Source organism: Crotalus tigris, unplaced genomic scaffold, assembly GCF_016545835.1.
Source record: "Crotalus tigris isolate CLP2741 ecotype Arizona unplaced genomic scaffold, ASM1654583v1 scf7180000024119.3904262, whole genome shotgun sequence".
NCBI classification, from domain to species: domain Eukaryota; kingdom Metazoa; phylum Chordata; class Lepidosauria; order Squamata; family Viperidae; genus Crotalus; species Crotalus tigris.
This window is the reverse complement of record NW_024100396.1, coordinates 534,374-549,218: the sequence shown is the minus strand read 5'-3', so window position 1 is coordinate 549,218 and position 14,845 is coordinate 534,374. Positions and strand designations below refer to the sequence as shown.

Genomic DNA, 14,845 nt, shown 5'->3' with positions numbered 1-14,845 from the left:
ATATTATATCTATGGCAATAGTCTTTCTTGGCAACCATATATATTTATTCTTTATTGTTTTAATTGCTTTATTGTTTTACGTTTCTATGATGAATACTGCCTATGAGTCACTTGTTAGGAAGGGTTAATGTGGAATAATAAACAATCACTAGAATAATGATGTGTCTGCATAATTAATGGAATAATGCTGTGTCAGTAGTATGTGACTAACCTAATGTGCATTGTACTTGGATACAATGTATGTAGCAAACTCTCTCCACTGTATACCCGTGAGAAACGAACCTAATGTATTACAATGTGTATTACAATGTGTATTTGTTTCTGAGGAAAAGAAAGTATAAAACTGAAGTCTGAACCTGCCTTCAGAGTTCAGAATTGTTGTGGCTATTGCTTCTGAACCTGCGCAATAAATCTCTCTGCTAAAAACCCTCTGGAATTCGTAAGAGTCCTTTCATTTTCCACAAGAGGGTGACTGTAGAAATTCAATAAATACATAGATTCCCCCAATCTAAAAGATTACAATCAGAGTTCCACCACCATTTTCTCATTTCTCTCTGCTCTGTTCTCACACAAAAGAAATATCTTTTTATCTTTTAGGCTCAGAAAAAAGAAAAGGGAGCTGGACCTTAGAAGGATGGATCCCTTCCCTTCTGTTCTATATGATGATGATGACATTGAATTTCTTCCTGAGAATGACACCTACAGTTTCAGCTGGAATGATACTGGGGTTTTCTATGATGATGCTCAAACTTCAAGCACCATGCATGTGGTTTCCATGGTGATTTACAGCATCACCTTATTCCTTGGGACCATTGGCAATGGTCTTGTCATCTTTCTCACTGGTTTCCAAATGAAGAAGACTGTAACCACTGTGTGGTACCTCAACTTGGCTCTAGCTGATTTCATATATGACCTTTCTCTGTCCTCAGAGTTGCTATATTTGGCCCTTGATGAATGGATTCTTGGGCAGCTACTTTGCAAACTTGACACTGTGGTTTCTTTCCTAAACATGTTTGCTAGCGTCTTCTTCTTAACTGCCATCAGTGTTGACCGCTGTGTTTCTGTAGTGTGTCCTGTTTGGTCCTTGAACCATCGCACGCTTCGGCTGGCTTCCTTAATAGCTGTCCTCATCTGGATGATGGCCTTGGGACTCAGCACCCCCTACTTCTACTTCCGGGACATGGAGCATGATGTGGACGACTCTGTAAAGTGCTCCTATAGCTTTAGCTTGGAAGAGGCCAGCCACTACAAGTCCCATGTTTCTATGGTGGTGACTGAATTTGTAATTGGGTTTCTCATCCCTTTCAACATCATCTTGGCTTGCTACTGCATCATTGTCTTCAAGCTCAGAGGGAAGATCTTTGGTCAATTTGGTAGATCCTTCAAGATCATTGTGGCAGTGGTAGTAGCGTTCTTCTGCTGTTGGTTCCCTTACCACTTCTTCTCCATTTTAGAAACCCTGATTGATGAGAGCCTTGAAATGAGAGTTGTCATGGAGATTGGGTTGCCATTGGCTAGTGGGTTGGTGTGTCTCAACAGCTGCCTCAATCCATTCCTATATGCTTTCGTTGGCCCAGATTTTAGAAAAATTAGCTGGCGTTCCTTCCTGTCAGCCTTCAGAAGTGCTTTTAATGAAAACTGGACTCTGTCCTCTTTTTCCAGTAATAGGAATTCTGGTTCTACTTCAGGAATAGGGGAATTCAGCATGGTGTGAGTTCTTCTTATGCAGAGAACATGCCTACAGCTGTAATCACACAACTTACTTCCTGAAGTCACACGTTATCTTACAGCAACTGTAAGCTAACTGAAGGGAGCTAAGCCACAAAGTTAAAACTCATCAAGCTTAATCTGAGACTGGGATTGTATTAGCTTGGTTAAGTGTTAGCATCTCTTATGGCTTCCCAAAGATGCTTTTTCAAAAGGCAACTGGACTTGGTTTTTCCTTGAAGATGTTTCACTTCTCATCCAAGAGGCTTCTTCAGCTTCTTCAGTTCTTCAACTTCTTCAGAACCGAAGAAGCTTCTTGGGTGAGAAGCAAAACATCTTCAAGGAAAAACAAAGTCCAGTTGCCTTTTGGAAAAGCACTTTTGGGACAACCATGACTTGGATGACTGAGAATCTCCATAGATTCTTATGGCTTCATTCAAACAATTCGGTGAACCAAGCCAAGTAATGACCAAGCAGACACAGTTGCAGAGTGCACTAAACTTGGTCAGGATTAAATCTTGGTTAGGATTTTGGTGGCTCATTGGGCTGACTGAACTCAGCCACTTAGTTATTACCAGAACCTGGGTCAATTCAGAAACCAGATTAAGCAAATTACGTGAGCACATTTTGAGATTTGTACAGAGCAGAAGACCCATATATGCTCTGAATGACTTCCCCCCCCCCAGCAGCAAACTCAAATTTTGCAAATGAACACATTATACAGCTCAATGGATATTTCTGAAACAGACCCCTTTCAGTGGTGGCATTCTACACTTTTCAGCAGAACCCTCTGTGTCCATTTCAACAAATTTGTCATTTCTCAAACTTTCTAATGTTTATTCTTCAGTGTTTATTACAGCCTTCTACAACCTTTGATCTCCAGATATATTGGCTTATTATTCCCAGGGTATAGCCCACTGGTGGCGAACTATGGCACAGGTGCCAGAGGCGGCACTCGGAGCCCTGTCTGTGGGCACACACACTGTCTCCCCAGCCCTGCCTCCTCCCATGGCCCCCTCCTCACCAGCAGCCCCCCCAGAGGAGAGTCACCCCTGGGCATAGCCCACATGAAGCAGTGCAGCCAAGGACATGGTAGCCAGGCAGCGGGGACAAGACTCTGTCCTTGCGCCCCGTCACGTGCAGCTGATGCTGCAGGGCATGAGTGGAGGGCATGGTTGCCATGGCACTGCTGAGCTGCCTGGGTGATCTGTGGCGGGCCGTGGAGTGGTGGGTGGCCCAGTGGGCAAGGTGGAGCAGGGACAGGGGTGGGGGGCGATTTTTGGGCACTCTGTCTCTAAAAGGTTCATCATCACTGGTATAGCCTAAACCAGGAGTAGGCAACCTTGGCCTTTTATGACTCGTGGACTTCAACGCCCAGAATGCCTGAGCCAGCCATGCTGAGGGAAAAGGGAGAAGTTTCCAAGCTGTGCCATGCTGGCTTAGGAATTCTGGGAGTTGAAGTCCACACGTCATAAAAAAGCAAAAGTTGCCTTCACCTGGCCTAAACCAACAATAGTCCAGCAAATTTCAAAAGCATTAGTATATTTATAAAATGTATTGTAATACGTATTATGTGTATTCTAATTTCTGTTGATAATCTTAGGAAACAGCTATGAAAAGAATTTTTAAAATGGTGTAATGATTACCTTTTATAATTGCTTTTCTGCCGGGTTATTGAGGGCTGATCTGATTTCCAGTCTATTGGGAAGTTTAAGACTATTTAATGTTTGGGGGGGTGTTTCCCCAGATAAATTTTGTGTAACATAATTCTGCTGTATGTGTTTGCTTGTTTTAATCAAAGTAATCTGCAGTTAGCTGAATTTATGTTATGTGAAGCTGTGGGTCTCATGGACTTTCAAGAATCAGGGTGCTCTCTAAGCAGTTTACAGAGTGAACACGTTGCCCCTCAACAATCTGGATCCTCATTTTACTGACCTCGGAAGCATGGAAGGCTGAATCAATCTTGAGCCAGTCAGGATCGAATTCCTGGCTGTGGGCAGAGTTAGCCTGCAATATTGAGTTCTAACCACTGCACCACCACGGCTCCAATTATGGCACAAACACTGCCTGACAATCTCTCTTCCCCCTCCCCCCCATATTCTCATGATGTGGCCTTACTTTTATCTCCACTCTCTGAATGAAAAAGGCTAAGTCATTGTTAGTGTATTGTGTGAAAGTGGTATTTTTCCCGGTTACTCTATCACTATCCAAGTACAACACTGTTGATACATGTGTCATGACATCACATCCAGTTCTGAAAGGAATGGCGTTTACATCCCGAGAAAAACAGCTGGAGCTTCAGCTTCAGCTGGAGCTTCAGCTACCCATTCCAGAGCATCATCATGACACATCCATACAATTGTAGGCTCCCAATTGTAGGCTTCTGTATTCTCAAAACAGAATAACAGAGTTGGAAGGGATTTTGGAGGTCCCCAACTTTTGGGGCACCAGGAACCGGTTCCGTGGTTTTTCTATGGATCGGAGGGGACTCGGTTTTGCGTGTTGCCTGCATCACACAGATGGGGCTTTGTTTGTTTGTGTGGACCAGTTGCTGGCATGCCGCAGACTGGTTCTGGTCCACGGACTGGGGGGTGGGGACCCCTATTCCAGTCCAATCCCCTGCTCAAGCAGAAAACCCTATACCAGTGAGGGCGAACCTTTTAGAGACCGAGTACCCAAAAACTGGCCCCACCCCCGCTCCACCCCTGCCGTGCCTTGCTCCGCCCCCACACCATCCCCCACCCTGCCTGCCCACAGGGCCACTCACTGCCTCCAGGGCCCACCACAGCCCCAGACAGCCCAGCAGTACCATGGCGGCCATGCCCTCTGCCTGCGCCCTGCAGCATCAGCTGTGTGGGATGGGGCATGAGGGCAGAGTCTTGTCTACATTGCCTGGCTGCCATGTCCTTGGCTGCGCTCAGGGGCGACTCCTCCAGGGGGGGTGCTGATGAGGAGGGGGTCATGGGGGGAGGCGAGGCTGGAACAATGGCACATGTGCCCACAGAGAGGGCTCCGCTTCTGGCACCTGTGCCATAGGTTCGCCACCACTGTCCTATACCAACAACCAATATCAAATAATTGTCCAATCTTATCTTATCAAGCTCCAGTGTTGGAGCACCCGTAACTTCTGTAGGGAAGTTGTTCCACTGGTTAATTGTTCTCACTGTTAGAGTTAGGGGGAGGGGGCATTTTTTGCTGTAATTTTTGTCACAGATGCCAGGAATATGAAACAGTGTGTCCTCCTTCCCCCCCCCCCATTTGTCCTCCTTTTGAAGTGTTCATGTCCTCCATTACCTGCTCAGCTACCTGGTACCCCAAGCACAGACTCTCCCAAACAACAAATCCACCTCAATTTGCTGCCCAAAACACGTCTTCATTTGCAACAAACCTCATATTGAATCCAAAATGAAAAAGGACAAGTTCAGCAGGAGGCATGATACTTAGAGTCTTCCCCATCAGAAGTGAGGAATCTTCGTCCTTTAGCAGATGGGACAATTGAACGAAGCAAAGCAAAGCAGATTTAGAATGGGGTTTATTTGATAACCTGGCATTAGGAGGGTTTTGAGAACTGAAGATATCAGCAGATGTGGGAAGTTAGCCCCCCCCCAGAGAAGGAAATATTAAAAGGGCAGAAAAAATATATTTCCTCAGGATCTTGAAGAGGCAGGAAAGCATGCCCAGTTTTCTTAATAGCGCCAAGTCTGCCTCCCCAAGCAGAAACCAGCTCTATAGAAAAGCAGATGCAGACCATTCAGGAAAGTTGAAGCTAGAAGATTAAGAAGACAAAGACCTAAAATCTGCATACATCACCTAAACGCTAAGAATCATTAGCCCAGCCCCAGGGAAGCAGGATATGACCTTTGGGACATAATAGGATTAAACCACAGGTACCAAGCCCCAGAAAAGCACACTCAGACTCAGTTCAAAGTTCATGCCACAGGAACAGGAAACAACTCAAAACGAAAGGCTCCAGAGGGTATAAAAACCCACTCCCTACATGTGTTCCCTCTCTTTTCTGCCAGAGCCATCTTTCTGTCTGGCTCTCCTCTCCAACAAACTATAACCTTCTTCCCAAAGCAGTTGCCATGTTTATTCCCAGCTTGGATGAACCAGGATGAAGACTTTTCTTCCAACACAGAACATAGAGCTCCTTTTCTTATTATCAGGGCTTTTTTTTTTTTTTGGTCATAGAACGCCCAGAATGGAGTTCCGGCACCTTTTTTGGATGGAACCTTGTAGGTTAGGCAAGACGGGTTATATGACGTGTGTGAGTTCTGGCACCTTTTTTTTTTTAGAAAAAAAGCACTGCTTATTATTATTATTATACATTTTATTAGATTATAGAGTAAAATACAAAATACAAAGCAAATAGTAGGACACAGTGGGGAGGGAAAAAGGAAAGAAAAGTGAGCGGGAGAAGGGAGAAAGAAAAAAAAGGCATTGACTTCCGACTTCCTCTGTTGCAGTAGAGCAGGGGTAGGCAACCTTGGCTCTTTTATGATTCATGGACTTCAACTCCCAGAATTCCTGAGCCAGCCATGCTGAGGGGAAAGGGAGAGGTTTCCAAGCTGAGCCATGCTGGCTCAGGAATTCTGGGAGTTGAAGTCCACGAGTCATGAAAGGGCCAAGGTTGCCCACCCCTGTCCTAGAGGGAGCTGGGCTGTGTGGTTAGCATAAACTTAGACCAGGGGTAGGCAACCTTGGCTCTTTTATGACTTGTGGACTTCAACTCCCAGAATTCCTGAGCCAGCATGGCTCAGCTTGGAAACCTCTCCCTTTCCCCTCAGCATGGCTGGCTCAGGAATTCTGGGAGTTGAAGTCCACGAGTCATAAAAGAGCCAAGGTTGCCTACCCCTGCAGTAGAAGGAAGCATTAACATCGAACCTCAACTTTTAACTTATAAACTAGCTATTTCTATAACAAGCAATCAATCTAATCAATAAAACCCAAAATCAAAGTTTCATTTCTTTTTACCTCAAGCATAAAATCCAGAAGCAGTCTCCAGGTAGAAACAAAAGCACTTCTATTCTTTTCTTTAATCAAAACGGTCAATTTAGTCACCTCAGAACTCCTGAGACATGGTCTCAACTGAAGATTTAGTCTTGCTGGTGGTTAAGTTCTGGCTGTTGTCTTCGGTAAAGGCATTCTCAAAAACCGAAAAGAGGGACAGTCTCAGTCTCTTTTTGAAATCCTGACCCATGAAGACATACAAAATGGGGTTGAGGCAGCTGTTGACGAAAGCCAAGCTTGTTACCAAAGGAATACCGATCCTCATCGTCGTTTGCATCCCTGAATGCATTGTTAACTCAATGAAAGAAAAAACATGATAAGGGAACCAGCAGACAAAAAAGACAACAATCACAGCGGTGATAACCTGAAAAGGTTTGTTAGACTTAGACAACTGGCTGCCTCTCAATCTCAAGACAATCGCTCCGTAGCAGACAAGAATAACAGTGAAGGGAATGACAAAGGCACAGATGAACCGCATGATGATCGTTGCCTGATGCCTGATCTTTTTAAGCTGTGGGTTGTCACCATAATTGGTATAGCAGTTAATATGGTTCTCTTCGACTGGGGCTGTTTGCCTAAAATACATCACTGGAACACTCAAAGCCAAGGCCAGGATCCACACACCCAAGGCCACAAAAGAAGCCAGACGCGGTGTTCGGTGATTCTGAGCCCAGACCGGATACCTGACAGAAATGCAACGGTCAATGCTGATGACCATGAGGAGATAAACACTGGCATAGAGGTTGAGAAAGGCCAAGGTGCTGTTCAACTTGCACAAAAACCAGCCAAAGGGCCAGTGGAATCTCAGGGCTAAATAAGCAACGCTCAGAGGAAGGAAGAAGGTGAAGGCAAAGTCAGCAATGGCCAGGTTGAGGAACCAGACCGTGTTGACGGACTTCTTCATTCGGAAGCCAGTGATGAAGATGACCAGCCCATTGCCAAGGACCCCCAGCACAAACGCCAGACTGTAGATCACCATGGAGATAACGTGCAGTGCTCTTTCCAATTTATAGGTCGGATCGTCATAATCGTAGTAATATTCATACTCCGCAGACTGATTCAAGTCTGAGGCGTCAAAAGTTGTGTTGCTCATTCCTTCTGATAAAAGACTGGTGGCTGTTGCTCCTTTTCCTAAAAGCAAAAACAGAGGAATGTGTGAACTGATGTGTGGCAGAAAAATAAGAACAAGCAATTTTGGGTATTTTCTGGCCTATAAGGCGACTCGGCATATAAGATGACCCCAACTTCGGCACCAATTTCTATGCCTAGAAAGTTGTCTTATATGCCATAAAATACGGTAGTTGCAGGCCATACCTAATATTTGAGTCTCTGGAAGATTTTAAAAATGGATTTAGATTTTAAAGAATTTTTAGGTGGAAAGGGGGTGTTTCTCTCATATATGTATCTATATACACATACATGTATGCACACACAAACACACACACACACTCACACACAAACATATTTTAAGGGAAAAAACATAAACAGAAAACCATGTGCTTCAAGTCAACCTACTTCACCCCAGTTTGATAGGTGATGGATTTATCAACCATTGAGTTTAAATATAGTGGGGATGCTTACATATTAATCTCTAAGCATCCCCACTATATTTAAACTCGTTAATTAATATCCACTTAATAATATTAATCTCTAAGCATCCCCACTATATTTAAACTCGTTAATTAATATCCACTTAATATTAATCTCTAAGCACCCCCACTATATTTAAACTCATTAATTAATATCCAATTAATAATATTAATATCTAAGCATCCCCACTATATTTAAACTCAATGGTTGACAAATCCATCACCTATCAAACCGGGGTGAAGTAGGTTGACTTGAAGCACATGGTTTTCTGTTTATGGTTTTTCCCTTAAAATATGTTTGTATGTGAGTGTGTGTGTTTGTGTGTGTATATATACATGTATGTGTGTGTGTATATATACATACATATATGCAGTGCTTTTTTTGTAAAAAAAAAAAAAGGTGCCGGAACTCACACACATCATACAACCCGTCTTGCCTACCCTACAAGGTTCCATCCAAAAAAAGTGCCGGAACTCTGTTCTGGGCGTTCTATGAGAAAAAAAGCCCTGCATATATGAGAGAAACACCCCCTTTCCACCTAAGAAATCCTTAAAATCTAAATCTGTTTTTAAAATCTTCCAAAGCCCCACATATTAGGTATGGCCTGGAACTACCAACAGAATAACAGACTTGGAAGGGACCTTGGAGGTCTTCTAGTCCAAATCTCTGCTCAAGCAGGAGTCATTTCTATACATGTACAGAGTCTCCTGCTTGAGCAGGAGATTGGACTAGAACAGGGCTTTTCAACCTTTTCACCCATTGTACCACTTTTAGGATAGGACAACATCTGAGGACCACCATCGCCTAACAAGGTGTCAAAACCTGGATGACCCCCCCCCAAAAAATGAAAAAAGTGATAAAGTACAGGTAGTCATCGACTTACAACAGTTCGTTTAGTGACTGTCTGAAGTTACAATGGCACTGAAAAAAGTATCCCCCAAGCCACAGCCGAGCAAGATGCCTGCCTGCCCGCCCGGCGGCGCTCTTCCTCCTGTCCGAGGTTTTCATTGTTGTGACCATTTCTGTTGAGGATTGGCAGCGGGGGTGGGGTGGGGGGTGTTTGGTTTTTATTCCCCCCGTCTGTTGGGTGGTTGCAGCAGGTTTTGGTCACTTCACATGACCCTGGGATACTGTGACCGTCATAAATATGAATCAGTTGCCAAGCATCTGAATGTAAATCATGAGACCCTGGAGAGGCTGCAACATTCCAGCTGATTGGCACTTCTTCGGGACTCAGCAGAAGCCCCAGGATCAGCACCGAGCTCCAGCTGGAGCCTGGCGCTGATCCTGGCACTTCCACTGAGCCCTGACAGCCCTGCAGCTTCAGCCATCTCTCACTCAGGCTTGTGCGGTGCTGCCATCAGTTCAGCTCATTCCCCTCCCCCGCTACCACTTTTCTAGGATGGTCGCGTACCACCTGCTAGGAGCCAATGTACCACAGGTGGTACCCATAACTGGCTGAAAAGTCCTGGACTAGAAGACCTTCAAAGTCTTTGTGTCCAATCCCTCCTCCTCCTCCTCTTCTTCCCTCTTCCTTCCTGTTACTTGGTGGAAACATGGCAGCCATTAGTCCCAAGACTCTTTCTCAGCATCAAGACATCCCCTCTTTAGTTTGGTTTTTTTTTGTTTGTTACATCCAAAGTCAACCAGGGCACCCTTGCCAAGGTAAGTCAGGTCACAACAAAACGATGCAGGATGACATCAAGGCAGGATATGTGGGTGGGTGGAGGTCTTACCCAAGACAGGAAATAATTGTTTACTATATTATCTATTTCCCTTAGTTCGCTGGAAAGAAGCGAACAGAAGGGAGATTAGGAAATCTTGGTCGTCTTGTTGCAACATCTTTTGTCTTTTAAACGGATCAAACAACAGCGGGGGGGGGGGTGTTGGTTGGAACCTGACAGCTAAGAAAAAGCACAAGGCTTTTTGAACATAGGCATCACCTGTCAGCCCTCCAGGTAAAATGGACAAGAAAAGGCCAGATAAACAAATTCTACTTTATTTTAAGGCTTCATAGTAGAATGTTGCAAGTCCAAATGTACGCATTTCCTTGGGGTCGCTTTTAACTGCTTAACCCAGGGGTAGTCAACCTTGGCTCTTTTATGACTCGTGGACTTCAACTCCCAGAATTCCTGAGCCAGCATGGCTCAGCATGGAAACCTCTACCTTTCCCCTCAGCATGGCTGGCTCAGGAATTCTGGGAGTTGAAGTCCATGAGTCATAAAAGAGCCAGGGTTGACTACCCCTGGGTTAACCCATTAGGAAAGTTTCTCCCTAAAGTTTCTTTCTCTAAGAGCTGCTTAAGAGGAAAAGGAGAAGGTGAAGAAGACCTGTCCAGGGAACATAAAGATTTGGGATTTATCTGGCACTGTAGAACTTATATCAAGGCTGACTCAGCCTTCCATTCTTCCGAGGTTGGTAAAATGAGGACCAGATTGTTGGGGGCAATAGGCTGATGTTGTAAACCACCCAAAGCACTCTAGATCGATATATAAGTGCTATTGCTAGATCTGAGATTTAATTTTTTTAAAAAATGCATTGGTGCATAAGTTAGGCAGAGCACAAAAAAGGAATAAGAAAGACCAAAGAAACCCAGTCAAATCAAATCAAATCAAATCAAAGGAATTAAAGGGATGAGAAAGAACTGGTGTAGTCCAATCAGCACTATTCACTTCACAAGTCTAAATTTTGTCATACTTGGAAACTAACCTTCATTGCACCAGGATCCATATAGTCTGTTAGACCCACCTTTGAGTCAAAACACTAGCTATATCTCCTGTCTCATGGAATGGAAGCAACAGTATGTTGGCTTTTAAGGCATTTCTAGATTAAGGATGCCGGCTTGCATAGAATAGCCTGAGCATGCTGTGGATACAACTGAAGCCCAGTTGACCCAGTCGTGTCCAAACAATCCAGAATTTTCCTCTTGTTAGCAGGGAATAGCTCAGCTGTGATTTCTCTACCTTCCCAGGAAGCATTGCATGAAATCCATTTGCATTTAGTGATTTAAGTTGAGGGTCTCTCTTTTTTCATCGAGTATTATGGCACTCCGTTATATCCTAAGATCCCATTTCTAAAGGAAAAAGTTTAACTATCCTTCACCCCAGAAGGGGTCTGGATGCTAAAACATATGAAGAATGTTTGCAGGAATTGGGTATGTCTCGTCTAGGGGAAAGAAGGACTGGGGGGGGGACATGACAGCAGTGTTCCAATATCTCAGGGGCTGCCCTAAAGAAGAGGGGGTCAACCTATTTTTCAAAGCACCTGAAGGCAGGACAAGAAGCAATGGATGGAAACTCATCAAGGAGAGAAGCAACCTAGAACTAAGGAGAAACTTCCTGACAGTTAGAACAATTAACCAGTGGAACAACCTGCCTCCAGAAGCGGTGAATGCTCCAACACTGGAAGTTTTTAAGAAGAGCCTGGACAGCCATTTGTCTGAAAGGGTGTAGGGTTTCCTACCTGAGCAGGGGGTTGGATTAGATGACCTCTAATGAGATGGCTGGATGGAGTCCCTGAAGCAGTAGGTGTGAGCTTCAATGGACTCCAGAAGATGGTAGAGGACAGGAAGACCTGGAGGAACGTTGTCCATGGGGTCGCGATGGGTCGGACACGACTTCGCAATTAACAACAACAAGATCCATCCCAACTCTATTATTTTGTTATTCTGTCACCTCAGTCATGGAATTTTGTTCTTGTGCATGGTAACTGCAGCAAGATTATTGTCCGTACAAAGATGGAAAGATTTGGCACTTCCCATAATGGAGGAATGATGAAAACAATGGAACTTGCTGAGATAGCTACATTGACTTCTTTGATTAGGGAAGAGAACTTCTCCATTTTGCTGGACTGGGAAACCCCTTATTAGCCTTTTGCGTAAAATAGAAAGGGAAAAAAACCCTTATGTTTTAGGATAGATTATAGCAGTGGTTCTCCACCTGTGGGTCGGGACCCCATTTGGGGTCGAATGACCATTTCACGGGGGTCGCCAAACCACGCTGTCCGCCATTTTTTCCTTTTTCCCTAGCTGTCCTACTCCCTCTTATTGGTGGCCACACCCACTTGGGGGTCACCACAACATGGGGAACTGTATTATGGGGTCGCGGCATTAGAAAGGTTGAGAACCACTGGATTATAGAAAGTCAAGTTGTAACCACAGAGTAAGAGGCAAACTGATCATTATACTCATCACTGCTATAAAGCAGATCAAAAGCAACCTTTTGATATTGTTTTCCTTTCTTTTCTATTTTTGTCCTGTACTTCCCCCCCCCCCCTTTCTCCAATTTTTCTTGGAACACTTCCTTTTTCTTACTTGATACTTGCTTGTATTACTTCTTATTTTACCTTCTTTTAAAAATCTTTAATAAAAATCATATAAAAAGAAATATTTCTGACCTTAAGGGAAAGAAGTATCCTCTCCCTTCCTTGCCTCCTGGGAGATGTGGTCTTCTGATAGCAAGCCAGAAAACAGAACTGACGCTAGATGGGCACAAGCAAAGAGTAGACTCTCCTTTTTTCCCCCACCCCACCTCTATTACTTCATCAGATGCAAAGTTCCGCTGTCCTTCTTCCTTCCTCTTCCTTCCTTCTTCTTCCTTTTTTCTTCCTTCTACTTTCTTCCTTCTACCTTCTTCCAGTAAAAGAGATCATCACAAAAAAAGCACAGAGAAATGGCTATGCATGGACTATATTTGAACCATGCTACATATCATCCGACAATTTCTACACAACAGGGAAATTGGCGGGAGCTTAGAAGGCATGGTGGAAAACACTGTGGTTAACAGCAGAGGAAAATATTATTCCATTGTTGCATACACTTTCTGTAAAGTGTTTGAAGTTTCCTAAACGACCTGTTCCAGTCTGCTCTGTTTAATAATAATAATAATAATAGTAAAGTTGGAAGGCACCTTGGAGGTCATCTAGTCCAACCCCCTGCTCGGGCAGGAAACCCTACACCAGTGTTTCTCAACCTTGACAATTTTAAGGCATGTGGACTTCAACTCCCAGAATTCCACAGTCAGCATTGCTGGCTGTGGAATTCTGGGAGTTGAAGTCCACATGCCTTAAAATTGTCAAGGTTGAGAAACACTGCCCTACACCATTTCGGACAAATGGCTGTCCAGGCTCTTCTTAAAAACTTCCAGTGTTGGAGCATTTACTGCTTCTGGAGGCAGGCTGTTCCACTGATCAATTGTTCTCACTGTCAGGAAGTTTCTCCTTAGTTCTAGGTTGCTTCTCTCCTTGATTAGTTTCCACCCGTTGCTTCTTGTCCTGCCTTCAGGTGCTTTGGAGAATAGCTTAATTCCCTCTTCTTTATGGCAGCCCCTGAGATATTGGAATACTGCTATCATGTCCCCCCCCCTTGTCCTTCTCTTCGTTCAACTAGACATACCCAATTCTAGCAACCGTTCCTTATATTTTTTAGCCTCCAATCCCCTAATCATCTTTGTTGCTCTTCTCTGTACTCTTTCTAGAGTCTCAACATCTTTTTTACATCATGGTGACCAAAACTGGATGCAGTATTCCAAGTGTGGCCTTACCAAGGCATTGTGGAGTGGTATTAATACTTCACGTGACCTTGATTCTATCCCTCTGTTAATGCAGCCTAGCACTGTGTTGGCCTTTTTGGCAGCTGCAGCACACTGCTGGCTCATATTTAGGTGATTGTCTACTAGGACTCTGAGGTCCCTCTCACAGTTACTACTATTGAGCATGGTGCCACCTATGCTGTACTTGTGCATTTGGTTTTTCTTGCCTAAATGTAGAACCTTGTTTGACAATACCCACACTAGAATTCACTGAATGAATCAACATTATTCTTCATTTGATTAACATCATTCTAATCTCATCAAAAGTACATCATCCATCCAAAGGGCCATTCATTCTTAGATAATTCTCACTGTTGGCAATTCTTGGACTTTGGGCCAATCACCCAGGGGACCGTGAGTTCTAGTCCCAGCTTAGGCATGAAAGTTGACTGGGTGACCTTGAGCCTTTCAATCTCTTTCAGCCCATGAAGCAGACAATGGCAAACCACTTCTAAAAACTTGTCTAGAAAACTGCAAGGACGTGTCCAAGCAAGGACCAGGAATCAATAATGACACAAAGGTGCACAAGGCCATCGTCATCAGCCATTCAGTCATTTCCGTCCTTTGGCCACTCTATGGATCAGCACTCTCCATGTTCTTCTGTCTTGCACCGCCTCCTTCAGATTCACCATGGTCATCTCAGTGTCATCTTTTATAGTATCCAACCAGGTGGCCCCTTCATTTTCTGCTGATCATTCCCAGCATGATTGACTTTTTGAGTGAATCAGCTCTCATGACATGACCAAAGTATGACAGCCTCTGTTTGGCGATCTTCGCTTCAAGTGATATTTTTGGTCAGGTTCAGTCTAGAGCTTTCTTTGTCAAGGTTGAAGCATGCATGACATTGCCACCATTACTGCTTCTCAGTTTGCCAACGCACTAGGGGGAAGGAGAGGAAGAAATGGAATGCAGGCTCCAGACAACAAGAAGTAAAGCCGTGGGAATCAAGG

The 14,845-nt window shown here is 44.2% G+C and overlaps 2 protein-coding genes across 3 annotated transcripts; one reads left to right on the top strand and one right to left on the bottom strand.

Annotated features, from left to right (window-relative positions):
- Positions 1 to 760: 760 nt before the first annotated feature.
- On the top strand, positions 761 to 1,714 carry LOC120298711 (chemokine-like receptor 1). The gene has a single exon (XM_039322695.1). It carries the CDS (start codon positions 761 to 763, stop codon positions 1,712 to 1,714), a length of 954 nt encoding a protein of 317 aa, XP_039178629.1.
- A 4,841-nt stretch (positions 1,715 to 6,555) lies between these two features.
- LOC120298683 (chemokine-like receptor 1) lies at positions 6,556 to 12,823 on the bottom strand. 2 transcript variants are annotated; one of them, XM_039322661.1, is made up of 2 exons: positions 12,703 to 12,823; positions 6,556 to 7,848 (listed from the first exon to the last, which is right to left on the bottom strand). In XM_039322661.1, exon 2 carries the CDS (start codon positions 7,808 to 7,810, stop codon positions 6,770 to 6,772), a length of 1,041 nt encoding a protein of 346 aa, XP_039178595.1. In that variant the 5' UTR covers positions 7,811 to 7,848; positions 12,703 to 12,823; the 3' UTR covers positions 6,556 to 6,769. The 2 variants fall into 2 exon arrangements, with proteins under 2 accessions (XP_039178595.1, XP_039178596.1); XM_039322662.1 differs by lacking the exon at positions 12,703 to 12,823 and adding an exon at positions 11,770 to 11,824.
- Between the last annotated feature and the right edge of the window lie 2,022 nt (positions 12,824 to 14,845).